Source organism: Hemiscyllium ocellatum, chromosome 45 (genome assembly GCF_020745735.1).
Source record: "Hemiscyllium ocellatum isolate sHemOce1 chromosome 45, sHemOce1.pat.X.cur, whole genome shotgun sequence".
In the NCBI taxonomy this organism is placed as follows: domain Eukaryota; kingdom Metazoa; phylum Chordata; class Chondrichthyes; order Orectolobiformes; family Hemiscylliidae; genus Hemiscyllium; species Hemiscyllium ocellatum.
Window position 1 is genome coordinate 25,756,984 of NC_083445.1, and position 21,734 is coordinate 25,778,717.

A 21,734-nucleotide genomic window follows, 5' to 3' on the forward strand; every position below is an offset into this window, starting at 1 on the left:
CCATGGTTTCTTTTTAAGGATCTTAATGTGCAATATCATACCAGATGTGTTTTGGAATCTAAATATGTTACATACACTGACTCCCCTTTATTGTGCCTGTGTGTTACCTCCTCAAAGAATTCTAATAAATTTGTAAGGTATGCTTTCCTCTTTATGCCACCATGCCTCCCCATTAATTATATTATGTATTTCTAAGTTCTCTACTATTACATCATTTCTAATACACTCTAACATTTCCCAGTAACAAAAGTTAAACTAACTGCTACTATAGTTATAATCTTTTCTGTCTCCTACAGAGGTACTCTATTTCTTCCTCCGCTGGTACTGCCAGTTTCTGCAGTTTTTTTTGTTTGTGTTTTGGAATTCCAACACCCACCGTTCCTTGTTTTATTATACAGGTACAGAGCGATTTGGGTGTCCTGGTACATGATCACAAAGTTTAACGCACAGCGACAGCAAATAACAAGGAAGGCAAATGAAATGTTGCTTTATTACTGTAGAATGGAGCACATAAATAGGGAATTCTTGCTATAACTGTACAAGGCATTACCCACCAGCCTCACTATAAAATGTACTGCTCAGTTTAGGGCAGAATTAGCTGCATTGGAAGCAGTTTTGAGAACATAGCAACATAGAAACATGAAAGGTAGGAGCAGGAGGAGGCCATTCAGCCCATCAAGCCTGCCTCACTGTTCATCACAACTATTGCTTATCGTCCAACAGCCTTATCCTGTTTTCTCACCAACACCTCTGATTCCATTCACTCCCAGTGCTATATCTCGCCACCTCTTAAATACATTCAATGTTTTGGCATCAACTCCTTCCTGTGATGAATTCCACAGGCTCCCCACTCTTGGGGTGAAGAAATATCTCCTCATCTCCGTTCTAAATGGTCCACCCCAAATCCTCAGACTGTTACCCCTGGTTCTGGACACACACATCGTCAGGAACATCCTCCCTGCATCTACCCTGTCTAGTCCTGTTAGAATTTTATAAATCTCCATGAAATCCCCTCTGACTCGTCTGAATTCCAGTGAAAACAATCCTAACCCAGTCAATCCCTCTTCATACGCCAGCCCCTCTATCCCTGGAATCAGCCAGGGAAAAAAGACGTACCTCATATTCCATGTCACTTATTCTCATATTCACATGAACAACTTTACCAAGTCTCTCCGAAAACAGCAGTTAACATTAGAAGAAACAGGGTCGGCAGGATGCTGATTGGGCCCTGAAGCCTGATGCACGATTGGAGAAGATCACAGCTGATTTGAATACAGCCTTAAGCCCACATTCTCACCTGGCCCCATAACCTTTGATCCCCCTTATCAATTCATTTGAGAGAAGGTTAACTCAGCTGATACCTGGGATGTCATAAGAGGAATAGTGCAGCAAGTTATACCTATCTTCCCGGGAATTTAAATGAATACGAGGCGATCTTATTGAATCCAAAAGATTCTAAGAAGACTTTACAGGGTGGCCACTCAGGGATTGATTTTCCTTGTGGGAGAAAGGAGACCTTTGAGGCACAGTTTTAAAATAAAGTATCTCATTGGAGCTGAGAAAGAAGTTCTTGCCTCAGGAAATCATTACTCTTTGGAATTTTCTTGCTGAATGAGAAATAGTGGTTCAGTCATTATATGCATTTCAGGCTCAGTTTGACAGATTATTGATCTGGAGAGAGGTCAAAGGTTACAGAGGGTCATTAGGAAGTAGGGATTAGAGTGGTGCTGGAAAACCACTGCAGGTCAGGCAGAATCTGAGCTCATGAGTCTCATTCCCGATGAAGGGCTTTTGCCAGAAACGTTGATTTTCCTGCTCCTCAGATGCTGCCTGACCTGCTGAGCTTTTCCAGCACCACTCTAATCTTGACTCTAATCTCCAGCATCTGCAGTACCCACTTCCGCCTAGGTCATTCGGAATTAGCCTTATGGCCACACCCGGATCACCCATGAACTTGTTGAAGAGGCAGAATAAGCTTGAGGGCCTGCTTGTTTGTAATGATTTTATGATCAGAATCTGTCAAATGGTTCCTCAACATCAAAGCCAGTCTCCCTCTCTCACCTTGAGCTCAACTTTGCAGCCTCAGTTGGATCCAAGACTGCCATAAACTGAGTCTTCCAAAACCAAAACTCCAGCAATGACTGAGCAATACATGGAGGAGTAAAGAATTTCCAATTGCCTTCTGTTGTAGCTTAATTCACTTGACATGTCATTTCCAGCTCCGCTATTCCAGATTTACTCATCCACACTCCACACTGAACAATCCGTAGTTATTCTTTTTATTTATTCAAGGAATATGAGCTTTGCTTGTCAGACCAGCATTCATTACTCATCCCAAATTGTTCTGGACAAAATAGCGATGGAGCTAACTTCTGGAAAAACTGCAGTGCTTGAGTTGGAGGGACGTACACAATGCTGTCAGAGAGGGGGCTCCTGGACTTTGACACAGTGACATTGTTCAGATTCCAAGTTACAACAGTGTATGGATTGGAGGGGGTCTCGCAGATGGTGAAGTTCCCATGTATTTGCTCCCTTTGTCCTTCTATGGTTTTGGAAGAGAGGGAAATGCCAGGCCATGAAGTTACAGACTGTGGTGGGATAGACAATTCCTGCAGCTGATCGTCCACAACACACATCCATGGATGCCCCATTTTGATCTGAGAGAGCTGTACATTATTCATTCCACTCAGTGAAATAGCAGTTCCCGAGAAGGTATCGTCAATTTGGAGATAGGAATCGATTGCTACCAGGCCTGTACTACAGTCATTCCTGCCAGTGCTATCACAAATAGTGGGCGGCACGGTGGCACAGTGGTTAGCACTGCTGCCTCACAGTGCCTGAGACCCGGGTTCTATTCCCGACTCAGGCGACTGACTGTGTGGAGTTTGCACGTTCTCCCCGTGTCTGCGTGGGTTTCCTCCGGGTGCTCCGGTTTCCTCCCACAATCCAAAGATGTGCAGGTCAGGTGAATTGGCCATGCTAAATTGCCCGTAGTGTTAGGTAAGGGGTAAATGTAGGGGTATGGGTGGGTTGCGCTTCGGCGGGTCGTTGTGGACTTGTTGGGCCGAAGGGCCTGTTTCCACACTGTAAGTAATCTAAAAATAGATATGGGATGAGGATGACATATAGATAAATATATGTATGTGTTTAACTATCTGACTGATAAATAACCCACAGGCTTCACTCATTACCCAGAGAGAATGAGATCAGGTGGAACTGTCGTAATTTCAGAATTTGAAAATATCTTGCCAATAGAAATCTGCCATCTGTAAAAATGTCCCTGCTGTTTTCAGACTGCAATGTATTTCAACTGACTCTCGAACTAAAATTTCTTTCATTTTATTATCTGATGCATTTTGTTTTCCCTTTGGGTCAAAGTCTTGCACTGAACATGAGAATTCAAATAATTCCTGGCCAAGTGAATGAATATTAATTAGAATCTGCTATCTCAGCAGGGGAAGAGCATGAGTGAACCCTCTCCCAGTTTTAGAGCTTCTTTTCAGTGTACACTTACTGGCATACAATGAGCTCGGATATGTAGAATGGGTTGAGGAAAACGTTTGATTGGTGGGTGCTTGTAAATTTCTGCTTTCAGTTCAGAAAAGATTTGCATAAAGTGAGTGTCTTTCTCTCTTTTCCCCTTTTCATACTTCATACCTGTCTGGAACAGGACATTTATGGGACTTTTATTTCAAGTGCTAATATAATCAGAAATACTGCTGTATTATCAAAATAAATCTGGTGATAATGATCTGTTGGAGAACAGTACCATGTGAATTTAAGAATTGTTCTTTTTTGTGATTTCTAGCTACATCTGAGGGGACAGGAAATTCATTCAATACTTGTCAAAAACAAGAGATTTTTGGAATTTTTATGTCAAGCTTGACACAGTGATACTTCTGATCACATTATTATCAAAGTAAATCGAAACACAATGATCTCTTGGAGAAACAGTGACATATGACTCATGGGTTATTCCAATTTCATTTCCAGGTACATCTGAGGCAACAAGAAATTCATTAACTCAACTGAAGATGGAAATTTCACAGCTGAAGGAGAGTAAGTTTAATATCCATCAGAGAGTTTAAAACTCTTACCTCCCTCAGTAATGGCAGAGGGAGGTAAGACTGTTATTACCCAAATCGTAATCATCCTGGGCTGGTAACGGTGCAGCTTCTCCTGAAACTATGAAATTCTGGCACCCTTGATGGTTCCATTGGGAATTCTAAGACATTGGCCCCCAGATATGGCAACAATGGGATATGTTTATGCCTGGTTGATTTGATGAGGGGATTGATGGTGAATAGAGTTTGGCAGCTCCCATGAGGAACTCCCACTGCAAAGTGCTGGGACGGAGACATAATTGAAAGTCAAAGTCAGTGAATGGTGGGAAAGCATTTGTGATTGAGGTACTCACGTTTCCTAACAATGTTTTGAGTTAGAGGAATATGTAGTTTGACGTGATTTAGATGGGACATTTAATGTCCCTAATTAACCAGGGACATAAACTGGTGACGTACTGTAATATTGCTTAAGGCAAGTTAGAACAGACTCAGTGTATAAACTTGGAAAGCTGCAACATACAATACATTACATTGAGATATTTTCCCAACAGTATGCCGTGTTTAAATGGCCGGTCCATTTAAGGTCCCAAGCTCATTACTATCAACAGGGACATTCTGGAGCCATCATTCTTTTAAGAATCGGAGAGTAATAAAGTGCAGAAACAGATCCATCAGTTGAATTTGTCCATGTCAATGAAGTTTTCCAAACTAAACTCATCCCATTTTACTGTGCTTGGCCCAGAGCTCCCGAACCTCTGTCATTCATGTCCAAATGTCTTTTAACTGTTAGATCTGTACCTTCATTTCTCAGTTCCTCTGGCAGTTCATTACACATATGAATCATCCTCTGTGTATAAAGGTCGCATCGGTTCCCTTTTAACTCTTTCTCTCTGACCCAAAAAATATGCCAGCTAGCTTTGAACTCCCTTAACCCAGGGAAAAGACCTTTGCTATTCATCTTATCTATGCCCTGATGATTTAATAAAATTCTATAAACCCCTCAACCTCCTATGCTCCAGTAAAGAAAACCCCAGCCCATCCTGCTTCTTCTTAGAACTGAAACTCTCCAGTTGCAGCAACATGTTTGTAAATTCTTTGTGAACCTTCTCCAATTTAATAATTTCCTTCTTATAGCACAGTGACCAGAACTGTACACGGTTCTCCAAAAGTGGCCTCACTAACATCCTGTAATTCGCAACTAGATATTCCAAATCCTTTATTGCATGGTCTGAGCAATACACACTCACTTTCTTAACTACCCTGTCTACCTGTGACACAACTTTCAAAGAACTATCTAAGTGAACCCCAAAGTGTCTCTGTTCGATAACATTACCCAGGACCCTACCATCAATTGCATAAATCCTACCCTGTGTATCTTAACAAAATGAAGCACTTATCATTTATTCAAATTCAACCCCACCTATCTCTCCTCAGCCTATTGTCCGAATTCATCAAGATCCTAGATAATTTCCTGTGCTATTCATTGTGTAATTCACACATCCCAAAATGCATCACCTTGCATTGTCCATGTTAACTCCATCTGCTATTTCTCTGCCCAAATATATTGAAAATCTGTTGAAACATCATAATCTTTCACATCTCTATCAAATCTCCCCTTATCTTTCTTTCTCCAAGAAGAAAAACCTTAACTTCTCTGATCTTTGGCTCTCTCTCTTACTCCCTCCAGAGTTCATCACTTCATATTCTCGGTTAATCCAATCTGCCCTTTGTCTGCCAATTCCAAATGCCCTGTTGCAATCAAATATCGTCATTCTCAACGGCAAGTTTGAAAAGCTTTACTCCATATCAATTGTATAAAGTATATAAACCAGCTTTCAAATTCAGATTGTTTTTGAAACAATATTTACTCAGCTTCCTTCATCAATGTTTTCAGTTACTTTATCAATAAATCTGATTTCTCAAAGACAATGATTCTCTTACAAATCCACTCTCACTCTCCTCAGCTAAATGTAAGACAGAATAAAGAACAGTGCAGCATATATGCAGACCCTTCAACCAGCATGTCTGTGCCAACCACAATGTTATTCTCGACTAATCCCATCTGCTTGCACATGGTCTGTATCTCTCTATTCCCTGTCTGTTCATGTGTCTGCCTAAATGCCTCTTAAACTTTGATATTTTACCTGTTTCTATCACCACCCCTAGCAACGCATTCCTGGCACCTTCTACTCTCTGTGTAACAAACTGTCCTCACGCACCTCCTTTAACCTTTAATCTGTTCCTCTTCACTTCTATCAGTTCGGCCCTCAGCCTGCAATACTTTGAGCAAAAACAATCCACTTTTGTCCAGTTTCTCCATTATAGCTGATACACTCCAATCCAAGTATTATACAGGTAAACTTCTTCTGTACCCTCTCCAAAGCCTCCACACTCTTCCTATAGTGGAGTAACTAGAACTGCTCACAATACTCCACATGTGGCCTCATCAAAGTCTTATACTTTTGCAATATGATTTGTCAACTTTTATACTTAATGCCCTGAATGAGGAAATTAAGTATGCTGTACACCTTCTTTATCATCTTATCCACTTGTGTTGCCACTTTCAGAGAGCCATGGACTTAATCACAAATTCCTCTTGTATATCAATACTCCCAAGGTACCAGCAATTTCCTGTATACTTTCCTCTTCTGTTGCATCACCCAAAATGGAACATCTTACAACTGTTGAGATTAATTCCCATCTGGCATTTTTCTGCCCAACTTTCCAATTGATCCATATCCCGCTTCATCCTTTGATGTCCTTCCTCAATCCACAACTCGACCAATTTTCATGTCAGCTACAAACTTAATAAGCAGACCATCTATATTTTCATTGAAATTATTTAGCTGTATATTACAAACAACAGAGATCCTAGCATTGAACCTTACATAACATCATTGGCCACAGACCTCAAGTCAGAAAAACACCCCTCCATAAGTACCCTCTGTCTTCTACGGCCAAGCCAACTCACTATAGATCCTGTGTAGTTTGATCTTCTGGACTAGTTGAAAATGTGTTGCTGGTTAAAGCACAGCAGGTCAGGCAGCATCCAAGGAATAGGAAATTCGACGTTTCGGGCATAAGCCCTTCATCAGGAATGAGAAGAGGGTGCCAGGCAGGCTAAGATAAAAGGTAGGGAGGAGGGACTTGGGGGAGGGGCGATGGAGATGTGATAGGTGGAAGGAGGTCAAGGTGAGGGTGATAGGCCGTAGTGGGGTGGGAGCGGAGAGGTTAGGAAGAAGATTGCAGGTTAGGAGGGCGGTGCTGAGTTGAGGGAACCGACTGAGACAAGGTGGGGGGAGGGGAAATGAGGAAACTGGAGAAATCCGAGTTCATCCCTTGTGGTTGGAGGGTTCCCAGGTGGAAGATGAGGCGCTCTTCCTCCAACCGTCGTGTTGTTATGTTTTGCCGGTGGAAGAGTCCAAGGACCTGCATGTCCTCGGTGGAGTGGGAAGGAGAGTTAAAGTGTTGAGCCACGGGGTGGTTGGGTTGATTGGTCCGGGCGTCCCTGAGGTGTTCTCTGAAGCGTTCCGCAAGTAAGCGGCCCGTCTCCCCAATGTAGAGGAGGCCACATCGGGTGCAGCGGATGCAATAGATGATGTGTGTGGAGGTACAGGTGAACTTGTGGCGGATATGGAAGGATCCCTTGGGGCCTTGGAGGGAAGTGAGGGAGGAGGTGTGGGCGCAAGTTTTACATTTCCTGCGGTTGCAGGGGAAGGTGCCGGGAGTGGAGGTTGGGTTGGTGGGGGGTGTGGACCTGACGAGGGAGTCACGAAGGGAGTGGTCTTTGCGGAACGCTGATAGGGGAGGGGAGGGAAATATATCCCTGGTGGTGGGGTCCGTTTGGAGGTGGCGGAAATGACGGCGGATGATACGCTGTATACGGAGGTTGGTGGGGTGGTAGGTGAGAACCAGTGTGGTTCTGTCTTGGTGGCGTTTGGAGGGGCGGGGCTCAAGGGCGGAGGAGCGGGAAGTGGAGGAGATGCGGTGGAGGGCATCGTCGATCATGTTTGGGGGGAATCTGCGGTCTTTGAAGAAGGAGGCCATCTGGGCTGTGCGGTGTTGGAACTGGTCCTCCTGGGAGCAGATGCGGCGGAGACGAAGGAATTGGGAATATGGGATGGAGTTTTTACAGGGGGCAGGGTGGGAGGAGGTGTAGTCCAGGTAGCTGTGGGAGTCAGTCGGTTTATAGTAGAAAAGCCTACCATGAGAGATATTGCTAAATGATTCAGTAAAGTCCAAGTAGACAACATCAACTGCTTTACCGTCATCAATCATCTTCATCACGACCTGAAAAGATCTGACTTATGAGACAAAAGTTCCCCTCCATAAAGCCATGCTGACTATTCCTAATAAATCCATTCTTCTCCAAACATGACTAAATCCTATCCCTAAGAGGTTTCCCAATACTCTACCATTGGTGGCTTACTGCCCTATAATTTCCAGGATTTTCCCAATTGCCCTTCTTGGACAAAAGAGTAACATTGATTATTCTCCAGTATTGTGGCTAAAGAGGATACAAGGACCTCTGCAAAGGCCCCAGCAATCTCCTCCCTTGCCTCCTTCCATATCCTGGAATAGACTCCTCCATGCCCTGAGAACATATCTACCTCAAGGCTTTTTCAAGCCACCCAAAACCACCTTCTCTTTCATATCAACAGACCCCTCCATAATCCTTATCATCATCAATCTATATCACGGTGGCACAGTGGTTAGCACTGCTGCCTCACAGCGCCTGTAGACCCGGGTTCAATTCCCGACTCAGGCGACTGACTGTGTGGAGTTTGCACGTTCTCCCCGTGTCTGCGTGGGTTTCCTCCGGGTGCTCCGGTTTCCTCCCACAGTCCAAAGATGTGCGGGTCAGGTGAATTGGCCAAGCTAAATTGCCCGTAGTGTTAGGTAAGGGGTAAATGTAGGGGTATGGGTGGGTTGCGCTTCGGCGGGTCGGTGTGGACTTGTTGGGCCGAAGGGCCTGTTTCCACACTGTAAGTCTAATCTAATCTAATCTAATCTATGAATACTGATGCAAAGTTTTCATTCAAGACCTCATCCATTTCCTTTGGTCTATAGAGTCATAGAGATGTGCAGCATGGAAACAGACCCTTCGGTCCAACCCGTCCATGTCAACCAGATATCCCAACCCAATCTAGTCCCACCTGCCAGCACCCGGCCCATATCCCTCCAAACCCTTCCTATTCATATACCCATCCAAATGCCTCTTAAATGTTGCAATTGTACCAGCCTCTACCACTTCCTCTGGCAGCTCATTCCCTACACGTACCACCCTCTGTGTGAAAACATTGCCCCTTGGGTCATTTTTATATATTTTCCGTTCTCACCCTAAACCTATGCCCTCCAGTTCTGGACCCCCTGACCCCAAGGAAAAGACTTTGTTTATTTATCCTATCCATGCCCCTCATAATTTTGTAAACTTCCATAAGGTCACCCCTCAGCCTTCGACGGTCCAGGGAAAACAGCCCAGCCTGTTCAGCCTCTCCCTAGAGCTCAAATCCTCCAACCTTAGCAACATCCTTGTAAATCTTTTCTGAATCCTTTCAAGTTTCACAACATCTTTCCGATAGGAAGGAGACCAGAATTGCACGCAATGCTCCAACAGTGGCCTAACGTCATGCATTGATTCCCTCCTTTGTCTTTAAATGGACCTATCCTTTCCCTAGATACCCATTAGGTGAAAGTTGATTTTTGTCAGACACTGTACCTTTAGACTTGTTTTTTTTTGACATATTTATACTTTCTTTATAACCATGGCCCTAGTTGCTACTAGCCCCTGTTTTCTATGTCTTTCACTCTTCTTTCTACTCTTCTATCTTCGCTTTCCATATTGCTTTCCCTCACTCTTGTCTCTCCCCTCAGGTTCCCATTCCCCTGCTACTCTCAGTTAGTCCTCCCCCACTGGACTAGCACATTTGCTTTCGAGAATACTGATCTTGCTGCTGCTAAGGTCCAGCTTGAACAGGACACATCCTGCCCAGGACCGGTCCCAATGCCTTAGGAATATAAACTCCTCTCTCCTTACACTACCCCTCCAGCCACACATTCTCCATTCTTGACCTCATTAAAATAAGGCACTGGGAGACACGTTTGCTTGGTGTTTTGAGGTTATGCTTTTTAATTAATTTCCCAGCTCTCCATATTTCATTTGCAGGATCTCATCCTATCTCCTTTACCTGTCTCACTGGTACTGAGACAATTCTCCCTGCCCCTTCAGAATGTCCTGCAGCCACTCAATAACAGTCTTCAAACATCAACCTGAACCTCTGGTTTAGTAGTTCAGTGATTTTACCATATGCCACCATTTTCACATTGAAAACATGCATAAAAATGTCAAAAAAAACCCAGTAATTGTATTAAATCTACATGGATCATACACAGTCAATTAGATGAATTGACAACATAAATAGTTGTAAGTGAGTACAATATAATTCTTAGTGCTATAGATTACTTCTGTAAAAGAAATGCCACAGACTGTGTCCCAGATGTGCAGAAGCTCGGTGAAGGAGATGTGTGAGATGCTGGTGTACTCTAGCTGGTGTCTTTCAATTTCTTTCAATATCTTCACAGCTCTGAGTCATTTCCAATGCATCGAAGGTTGGAGCCAGTCCAAGCAAAAACTTTACTACTTTTCCCGTCATTTAGCAAATTGGGAAGATGCGCAAAGATTCTGTAAATTCATAGATGCTGATCTTGTTGTCATTAACAGTTCTGAGGAGAAGGTAAGAACCCTTTGTATATTCTATTCATAGCGTATATAGTCATACAGCAGGGAAGCAGACTCTTTGGTCCGGTCACTCCAGGCTGACCATGTTCCCAACTAAACCAGTCTCACCTGCCTCTGCTTGGCCCATATCCCTCCAAACCTTTCCTATTCAGGAACTTAGCCAAGTGTCTTATAAACATTGTAACCATACCTGAATCTACCACTTCCTCTGGCAGTTCATTCCACACATGAACTATTCTCTGTGTAAAAAAAGTTGTCTGTCATGTTTTTCAAATCTTTCTCCTCTCACCTTAAAAATATGCTCCCTAATTTTGAATTCCCCCCACTCTAGGCAAATGACACTTGTCATTCACCCTATCATGTCCCTCATGATTTTATAACCCTCAACCTCTTATCCTCCATTTTAAAAATCACAGCTTTTCCAGTCTATTTTTATATTAGAGTCCCTACAGCGTGGGAACAAGCCCTTTGGCCCAACCAGTCCACACCGACGAGCAACCCACCCAGACCCATTTCCCTCTGACTAATGCACCTGACACTGTGGGCAATTTAACATCTTTAGACTGTGGGAGGAAACTGGAGCACCCAGAGGAAACCCTCGCAGACATGGGGAGAACATGCAAACTCCACACAGACAGTTGCCCAAGACTGCAATCGAACCTGGGACCCTGGTGTTGTAAGGCAGCAGTGCTAACCACTGTGCCGCCCCATCTCAAGCCCTCCATTCCCAGAGAGGGATAAGTGCCTGGAACATGCTGCCAGGGGAGGTGGTAGAAGCAGACATAACAGCAACTTTTAACAAGCATTAAGACAGACACATGAATAAGCAGGAAACAGAGGGATACAGACTACATAGAGGCAAAAGTTTTTTAGTTTAGAAAGGCAACACATCTCACTAAGCCTTTGGTGGGGGTGGGGGTGGTGCGAAAGATCTATTCCTGTGCTATTTCATAAAATCCCTACAGTGTGGAAACATTCAGCCCCACAAGTTCACACCAACCTTCTAAACAGTAACTCACCCAGACCCATTCTCCTACTACTCTACATTTATCCCTGACGAATGAATCTAACCCCCACATCCCTGAATACTATGGGCAATTTTAGCATGGCCAATCCACCTAACCTGCACATCTTTGGATTGTGGGAGGAAACTGGAGCACCTGAAGGAAACCCACGCAGGTCAGGGAGAATTTTAAAAAAACACAACACAGTCGCCCAGTCTTTGATGATTTGAGGTAGCAGTGCTAACCACTGAGCCACCATGCCACCCTCAGTGTTTAATTCAAATTCAGCCATCGGCTATGGTGGAATTTAAAACTGTGTTCCCAGAACATTAGCTGAGTTTTGAATATATAGTTTAGTGATAATACCACAAGGCCATTACTTTACTGTACTGCTTTTTGGTCTTTGGTGGACTTATACCTGGATGTTTCTTCTGGTCCAATGTTTACAGAATCAGTGTTCCCCCAGTGTCACTCAGCTCAACCCCCTGATATTATGAGTGGAAGCTATGTGTGTTGCCTTCTTCTCTCCCCAGTGTATGTGTTCATTCAGGGTTTATTTGGTTTACTGTTTGCAAGGGCAGCCAGTAATTCTAATGTGAAGGGTGTTAGAGAGTACATATGTCATCGTTTGTTGGATGCAGGAGCACAATTAGACCATTTGAACATCATGCTGCATCTCTTTATTGTGTGTTTAATGCATCTCTTCAATGATTTTCAGGTTTTATAAAAAGGTTGTACATTGCTGCAAAGACTGCTGGGAGGACCTGGTCTAATGTCTGTTTCCCACAAGATTCCATTTGACACTGTCACCAAGTGGATGGGGCTTGTCAATCGAGTATTAATCCTTTCAGATATTTCTAGACCTATGTACAACACATTCGAGTCACTACAGTGTTAAATGAGGCAGAAACCAATATTCATGAGGGAAACTCACATCAGATTCACAAGCATGTCTTGCTTTCTCAACCCTGCCCCTTGACTGAAATGTGGTGATGCTCAGGATAATGTTGTCTCAGTTGCCTCCCTCTTGCTCACACTCACTCACTCACTCTCTCACTCTCTCACTCACTCTCTCACTCTCTCACTCTTTCACTCTCTCACTCTTTCACTCTCTCACTCATTCACTCACTCATCAAAAAGCAATTCTGTGGGAATACAGTGACATTACAGTTCACTGGAAGCAAGTCTGATAACGTTTCATTACAAGGTGACCCCTGAGAAATGGACTAACACATGTTCATTGTTATTTATCTATAAGGAATATTTACAAATGAAAATGAAACACACGCATTGGATTGGACTCCATGACACCGTTGAAGAAGGGAAATGGCGCTGGGTGGATGAAACTGATTATGGTTCAAATGTGAAGTGAGTAATGGTTCCAACGTATAGAGGTAATTTTCACTTGCAACATAGTGCATCAGCCACCACATTGAATCTACCCAAATTCTATCTTATTGCTTTCTGCCCTCCAGCTTACTTTCTATCTTTTACATACCACATGGCTTCGCCGTCAGCATTCATCCCCTCTCATTAACACTCTTCTCTGATATGCTATCAAATGCATTTAAAAATATATAAAACACAATCCATAGCATTTCCTTTTCTTCTTATAATTGTTTAAAACATTTGTGGGGGTTGATCAGGCATAATCTTCTTGAGTTCATTACCTTGATTCACTTACCTTTAGTCTAAGAGTTACTATTTCACAATATTAATTCCAACGAGATGAACAGGAGTACAATTGTTGTGGATCTGTTCGCCGAGCTGGGAGTTTTTGTTGCAAACGTTTCGTCCCCTTTCTAGGTGACATCCTCAGTGCTTGGGAGTCTCCTGTGAAGTGCTTCTGTGCTGATTCCTCCGGCATTTATAGTGGTTTGTCTCTGTCGCTTCCGGTTGTCAGTTGCTGTCCGCTGCAGTGGCCGGTGTATAGGGTCGAGGTCGATGTATTTGTTGATAGAATTTGTGGATGAGTGCCAAGCCTCTAGGAATTCACTGGCTGTTCTCTGTTTGGTTTGCCTATAATAGTGGTGTTGTCCCAATCGAATTCATGTTGTTTGTCATCTGAGTATATGGCTACTAAGAATAGCTGGTCGTGTCGTTTCGTGGCTAGTTGGTGTTCATGGATGCGGGTTGTTAGCTATCTTCCTGTTTGTCCTATGTAGTGTTTTGTGCAGTCCTTGCATGGGATTTTTTGTACACTACGTTGGTTTGGCTCATGCTGGGTATCGGGTCCTTTGCCCTGGTAAGTTGTTGTCTGAGAGTGGCTGTTGGTTTATGTGCTGTTATGAGTCCGAGTGGTCGCAGCAGTCTGGCTGTCAGTTCAGAAACGCTCCTGATGTATGGGAGTGTGGCCAGTCCTTTGGGTTGTGGCATGTCCTCATTTCGTTGTCTTTCCCTTAGGCATCTGTTGATGAAATTGCGTGGGTATCCGTTTTTGGTGAAGACCTTGTATAGATGTTCTTCTTCCTCTTTTTGCAGTTCTGGTGTACTGCAGTGTGTTGTAGCTCTTTTGAATAATGTCCTGATGCAACTTCGTTTGTGTGCGTTGGGGTGGTTGCTTTCATAGTTCAGGACTTGGTCTGTGTATGTGGCCATGAACACCAACTAGCCACGAAACGACACGACCAGCTATCCTTAGTAGCCATACACTCAGATGACAAACAACATGAATTCGATTGGGACAACACCACTATTATAGGACAAGCCAAACAGAGAACAGCCAGCGAATTCCTAGAGGCATGGCACTCATCCACAAATTCTATCAACAAACACATCGACCTAGACCCTATATACCGGCCACTGCAGCGGACAGCAACTGACAACCGGAAGCGACAGAGACAAACCACTATAAATGCCGGAGGAATCAGCACAGAAGCACTTCACAGGAGACTCCCAAGCACTGAGAATGTCACCTAGAAAGGGGACGAAACGTTTGCAACAAAAACTCCCAGCTCGGCGAACAGAACCACAACAACGAGCACCCGAGCTACAAATCTTCTCACAAACTTTGAGGAGTATAATTCCCTGGCTTGTTCCTATTTACATAATTTTGAAGAGGAAGTTGTATTTTCTGTCTCTCCCCATAATTCTCTTGTTTGCAGCATGTTGAAGAATTCTTGATAGAGGTTTCAGAATTTCTGCCCTGGTTTTCCGCCAGGTCATTGATTGGTAATCAGGTCAAAGATTCAAATAGCACAGAGAAAGCCCTTCACCGTATTGACTCTGCACCAACACAACTCCCAGTAGAAGTGCTCTAATCCCACTTCCTGCACTTGGCCCATATCCTCAAATGCTATGGCATTTGAAATGTTCATCCAAATATCTTATAAAGATTATAAGATTTCCAGCCTTCACGATCTTCCCAGGCAGTGGATTCCAGATTCCCACCTCCGGCTAAGTGAAAACATTTTTTTCTCAAATCCCCTCTGAATTTCCTGCTCATTACTCTAAATCAATGCCCTCTCTTTATTGACCCCTCAACATAGGGGAATAGCTGCTCTCTATTCAACATATCCATATCCCTCACAATCTTATACACCTCAATCATGTCACCTCCCAGTCTTCTCTGCTCTCCTGGAAGAAAACAATCTAAGTCTATCTGGTGTCTCATTAGAGCTCAGTTTCTCCACCCTGGTGAACCTCCTCAAAACCTGGATTAGTGGTGCTGGAAAAGCATAGCAGTCCAGGCAGCATCCGAGGAGCAGTAAAATCGACATTTTGGGCAAAAGCCCTTCATCAGGAATACAGGCAGAGTGCCTGAAGGGTGGACAGATAAATGAGAGGAGGGTGGGGGTGGGGAGAAAGTAGCATGGAGTACAATAGGTGAGTGAGGGTGGGGATCAAGGTGATAGGTCAGGGAGGAGGATGGGAGAAGGTAGCAAAGAGTACAATGGGTGGATGGGGGTGAGATGAAGGTGATAGGTCAGAGAGGAGGGTGGAATGGACAAGTCGAAAAGAAGATAGGCAGGTAGGACAAGTCATGGGGACAGTGCTGAGCTGGAAGTTTGGAACTAGGGTGAGGTGGGGGAAGGGGAAATGAGGAAACTGTTGAAGTGCACATTGATGCCCTGGGGTTGAAGTGTTCCGAGGCGGAAGATGAGGCGTTCTTCCTCCAGGTGTCTGGTGGTGACGGAGCGGCGGTGAAGGAGGCCCAGCACCTCCATGTCCTTTGCAGAGTGGGAGGGGGAGTTGAAATGTTGGGCCACAGGGTGGTGTGGTTGATTGGTGCTGGTGTCCCAGAGATGTTCCCTAAAGAGCTCTGCTTGGAGGTGTCCAGTCTCCCCAATGTAGAGGAGACTGCATCGGGAGCAGCAGATACAATAAATGATATTGGTGGATGTGCAGGTGAAACTTTGATGGATGTGGAAGGCTCCTTTAGGGCCTTGGATGGAGGTGAGGAAGGAGGTGTGGGCGCAGGTTTTACAGTTCCTGCGGTGGCAGGGGAAGGTGCCAGGATGGGAGGGTGGGTTGTTGGGGGACGTGGACCTGACCAGGTAGGCACGGAGGGAACAATCTTTGCAGAAGGTGGAAAGGGGTGGGGAGGGAAATATATCCCTGGTGGTGGGGTCCATTTGGAGGTGGCAGAAATGTCGGCGGATGATTTGGTTTATGTGAAGGTTGGTAGGGTGGAAGTGAGCACCAGGGGGTTCTGTCCTTGTTACGGTTGGAGGGGTGGGGTCTGAGGGCGGAGGTGCAGGATGTGGACGAGATGCGTTGGAGGGCATCTTTAACCACATGGGAAGGGAAATTGCGGTCTCTAAAGAAGGAGGACATCTGGTGTGTTCTGTGGTGGAACTGGTCCTCCCGGGAGCAGATACGGCAGAGGCGGAGGAATTGGGAATACGGGATGGCATTTTTGCAGGAGGTAGGGTGGGAAGAGGTGGGAATGGTCATTGTCTGGCATTTGTGTAGTGCGAATATTATTTTAGAGTTTTAGATTAGATTAGATATCCTACAGTGTGGAAACAAGCCCTTCGGCCCAACAAGTCCACACCAACACTCTGAGGAGTAATCCACCCAGACCCATTTCCCCCTGACTGATGCACCTAACCCTATGGGCAATTTAACATGGCCCATTGACCCGACCCGCACATCTTTGCATTGTGGGAGGAAACCCACACAGACAGTCACCTGAGGCTGGAATTGAACCAGGGACCCTTGCCCTCTGGGGCAGAGCATTCCATATATCCACTACTCTCTGGCCTTAACTCTATTCTCTGTAGCCTACCCCTTATTTTTAAACTGCGGCCTCTGGTTCTGGACCCACCCATCAGCAGAAACATGCTTCCTGCCTCCAGTGTGTCCAATCAATTAATAGTTTTATATGTCTCCATCAGATCCCATCTCAGTCTTCTAAACTCAAGCACATACAAGCCCAGTCGCTCCAATCTTTCAATATGTGATAGTCCCACCATTCCAGGATTTGACCTCATGAAGCCATGCTACACTCCCTCAATAACCAGAATGTCCTTCCTCAAATTTGGAAACCAAACCTGCACACAATACTCCAGGTGCGCTCTCACTGGGGCCCTGTACAGCTGCAGAAGGACCTCTTTGCTTCTATACTCAATTCCTCTTGTTATGAAGGCCAGCATGCTATTAGCTTTCTTCACTACCTGCTGTACCTGCATGCTTGCTTTCATTGACTGATGTACAATCTCATTGTACTTCCCCGTAGTCTAATTTGACTCCATTTCGATAGAAATCTGCCTTCCTGTTCTTGCCACTAAAGTGGATAACCACACATTATCCACATTAATCTGCATCTGCCATGCATCTGTCCACTCACCTAGCCTGTTCAAGTCACCCCGTATTTTCATAACATCCTTCTCACATTTCACCCTGCTACCCAGCTTTGGGTCATCAGCAAATTTGCTAATATTACTTTTAATGCCTTCATCATTAATGTATATTGTAAACAGCTGTGGGCCTAGCACCGAATCTTGTGGTACCCCACTGGTCACTGTTTGCACTTCCAAAAGGGACCTGTTTAACCTTACTCTTTGTTTCCTGTCAGTCAGCTAATTTTCAATCCAAATCAGTACCTTGCCACCAATACCATGTGCCCTAATTTTGTTCACAGACCTCCTAGGTGGGACCTTATCGAAGGCTTTCTGAAAGTCCAGATACACTACATCCATTGGCTCTCTCTTGTCCATCTTCATAGTTACATTCTCAAAAAATTCCAGAAGGTTATTCAAGCATAATTTCCCCTTCGGAAATCCATGCTGACTCTGATCAGGAATCGGCCGGGAGTGTGGGAGAACCAGAAGGCCCAGGGTCAGCAGAGCTTTGGTTCGACATCCTGATGGTACAGAGTGAGGCTGGGTGTTTCTGGGTTCTTCCCAAAATACAGAGTAAGGCAGTAAAAGTACAACTAAGGGCCCAGTGTGCTGGACTGCCTCTGTACGGAGTGAAACGTGGCGACCCGGCATTATGTAGACATTTTGGATTACAAATGTTAAAGTAAAATCAGGGACAGGTTAACAGGCTGGTGGACTCATAAACAGGTTTGCAAGAGATTTTTTGCAGGTACAAAGATGTCTTCAAGGGAACCCTGGAGGAAATGAAAAGAGTAGAAATTAATCGCTAGCTGAAGCAAGAGGCTGGTCCAAGGAGTCTGAAGCTTTGTCCGGTACCAAATACTATCCAGCCAGTTTAATACAATCCTTCCCATAGCAAGGTGATCAAAACTAAACACAATACTCCAAGTGCAGCCTCACCAAAGTTCTGTATAACTGCAACATAATTTCTCAATTTCTATACTCAATGCCCTGACTGATGAAGGCCTTCTTCCCTGCCCTGTCTACCTGTGACTCCACTTTCAGAGAACTGTGCTCCTGAACTCTATCCCTCTGTTCCACTGCACTCTTTAAGGACTTAGCATTTACCATGAAACCCCTACCTTGATTTGACTTTACAAAATGAAAGACTTCACAATTATCTTTATTAAACTCCATTTGCCATTCCTCAGCCCACTTCCCCAGCTGATCAAGGTTCTGATCTAATTTCTGATAACCTTCCACACTGTCCACGATACCGTCTATTTTAGTGTCATCCGCAAACTTACTAATCCTGCCTTGTACATTCTCATCCAAATCATTGATATAGATAACAAACAGTAATGGGCCCAGCACCAACCCTGAGGCACATCACTGGTAACAGGTCTCCAGTCCAACAAGCAACCTTCCACTATAACCCCCTGCTTTCTACCATTAAGCCAATCTGTATCCAATTTGCCAGCTCTCCCCCGATTCCATGTGATCCAACCTTCCAGAACAGCCTACCATGTGGAACCTTATCAAAGCCCTTACTGAAATCCACATAGACTGTGTTTCCGGCTCTAGCCTCGTCAACCTTCCTGGTCACTTCATCAAAGAACTCTAATAACTTTGTAAGGAATGGTCTCCCTCACAAAGTCATGCTGACTCCTTCAAATCAAACATTATCTTTCCAAATGCATGCATATCTTATTTCTCAGAGATCTTAGTGCATAAAATGGCAGCAATTTATTAATTAATGTTTATATGAGCTGGTCACACAGATCATTTTCCATATGTACTGGTTCATTACTGTCCAGTTTCAAAGATTTTGTGACTGTGTTAAATATGTAACAATCAGTTGATAGTACAAACTCTTGTGGCAGTGGGTACAATAGAGAAGGTCCTTGCACTTCATCTAACATGCAACAGTCCATTCATTCTGCCCTATTCTCTTTCCACATTCAGGTTTTGGAGGAGTGGCCAGCCCAATGGTAACAGAAAAGAAAATTGTGCCACAATGTCTTCTGAAGGGAAATGGGACGATTGGCCATGCAATTCTATGCATCGCTCGATCTGTGAAAAATCAGTGTGATGTTCTGCTTCCTTGGTCCTGGATTCACCCAAGTCAATTCATCAATTAGTCTACCCCACATCTCTCCATCTCCCACCTCCCCAATCTCCACTGTCACTGCATCTCTCTGTTCCCTTCCACATTCTCCTTCACCTTTATCGCTATCTCTATTTCACCACCCCCTGCAAATGTAACCACTTGCCCCCCCCTTCCCCCCCATCGCACTCAACTTCATTCCACTTCCCTGGATGTTCCTCTACTCCAGTTCCCCTTTCATCTCGAACTTCCCCTTGACATCCAAAGTCACCTTTAATTACCGACTTCCCCTTGACACTGAACTCCTTTTTTGATCCCATCCTTTTTTTATCCCCACCTTTCCCTTGACTCCCAACTGCCATTTATTCCTCACTTTCCTCTTTAATCTCCAACTTTCCCTTCCACCTTATTCCCCACCTTTCTCTGTTTGTGGAATTTGCAGCTGTCTCTGCATTATCCTACAACAAGATCCTCAGTTATTCTGTGTCTTCAGTGGGTGAGCTTCTCATGGTATTCCATAAGACCATAAGACCGTAAGACATAGGAGTGGAAGTAAGGCCATTCGGCCCATCGAGTCCACTCAGCCATTCAATCATGGCTGATGGGCATTTCAAGTCCACTTACCCGTATTCTCCCCGTAGCCCTTAATTCCTTGTGACATCAAGAATTTATCAATTTCTGCCTTGAAGACATTTAGCGTCCCGGCCTCCACTGCACTCTGTGGCAATGAATTCCACAGGCCCACCACTCTCTGACTGAAGAAATGTCTCCGTATTTCTGTTCTGAATTGACCCCCTCTAATTTTCGGGCTGTGTCCACGGGTCCTAGTCTCCTCGCCTAATGGAAACAATTTCCTAGCGTCCACCCTTTCCAAGCCATGTATTATCTTGTAAATTTCTATTAAATCTCCCCTTAATCTTCTAAACTCCAATTAATACAAACCCAGGATCCTCAGCCATTCATGAGACCACTTGCTGCTGGGCAACCAATTAGATGTGTCTATAAATGTAAGATCTTCCAGTACTTTCATGTCATAAATCTCTTGTTGTCTTAAACCGTTGTCTGGTAATCTTATTTCTTATGGATTGCATGGCTCAGTCTCATGGTCTGTTATGTGTTGAGTGATGTAATCTATGTGATTTACATACAGTATATCACAGAAGCACAGAAGGAGTTCATTCAGCTCATGGTGTGCACGGGTTCCTCAAACAAGCATCATTGATGTTTTCAGTTTGCAATGTAGTTTTCAAATGAGTAAAACCAGTGGGTTTTTGTATGTCAGAAGTTGATAATTAACTTGTAACTCCTTCCGGAGCCACAATGATTTCTTTCAAATCCATTTTTGAAGACTGGCTGTAGAGAAATTATTTTTTTGTGCAGCATTAATGAATTTTATTTATTTTAGGTTGTTCTGTGACAAGCAAAAGAAATAATGGGCTTGTGTTTCTTCAGCTTAAGCAAAATACTCATAGATTAGATTACTCACAGTGTGGAAACAGGCCCTTCGGCCCAACAAGTCCACACCGACCCACAAACCACCCATTCCCCCCTTTACTTAACACTACAGGCAATTTAGCATGGCCAATTCCCCTGACCCGCACATCTTTGGACTGTGGGAGGAAACCGGAGCACCCAGAGGAAACCCACGCAGCCACGGGGAGAACGTGCAAACTCCACACAGTCAGTGGCCTGAGGCGGGAATTGAACCTAGGTCTCTGGCGCTGTGAGGCAACAGTGCTAACCACTGTGCCACTGTGCCACCCACGGTGGGTAGCTTTGGGTAGGAGACTGTTACTGTTCAGTTTGTTATTTTGAGTGGGGTAGTCCTGTGAACTTCTTGGAATAGGAGAAAGGAAAAATATGGACTGAACTAGGTTACCTTTGAGTGAAGAGTTAGTCTGTGTTCACACCAGAAGCGTTGAAATAAAACATGGTGGCTCAGTGGTTAGCACTGCTGCCTCACAGCGTCAGGGTCCCAGGTACAATTTCAGTCTCGGGTGACTCTCTGTGTGGAGTTTGCACATTCTCTCCATGTCTGCGTGGGTTCCCTCCAGG

General features: G+C 44.4%; 1 protein-coding gene across 1 annotated transcript in view; it reads left to right on the plus strand.

The window, feature by feature from the left end:
- LOC132835995 (CD209 antigen-like protein C) overlaps positions 1–20,734 on the plus strand; it is a 33,622-nt gene extending 12,888 nt beyond the window's left edge. Inside the window, exons 5-8 of the mRNA XM_060855174.1 lie at positions 3,994–4,059; positions 10,647–10,798; positions 13,066–13,175; positions 19,538–20,734. Coding sequence (XP_060711157.1) covers positions 3,994–4,059; positions 10,647–10,798; positions 13,066–13,175; positions 19,538–19,664 — 455 coding nt within the window. The 3' untranslated portion in view covers positions 19,665–20,734. The remainder of the gene's footprint in view (positions 1–3,993; positions 4,060–10,646; positions 10,799–13,065; positions 13,176–19,537) is intronic.
- The last annotated feature ends 1,000 nt before the right edge of the window (positions 20,735–21,734 follow it).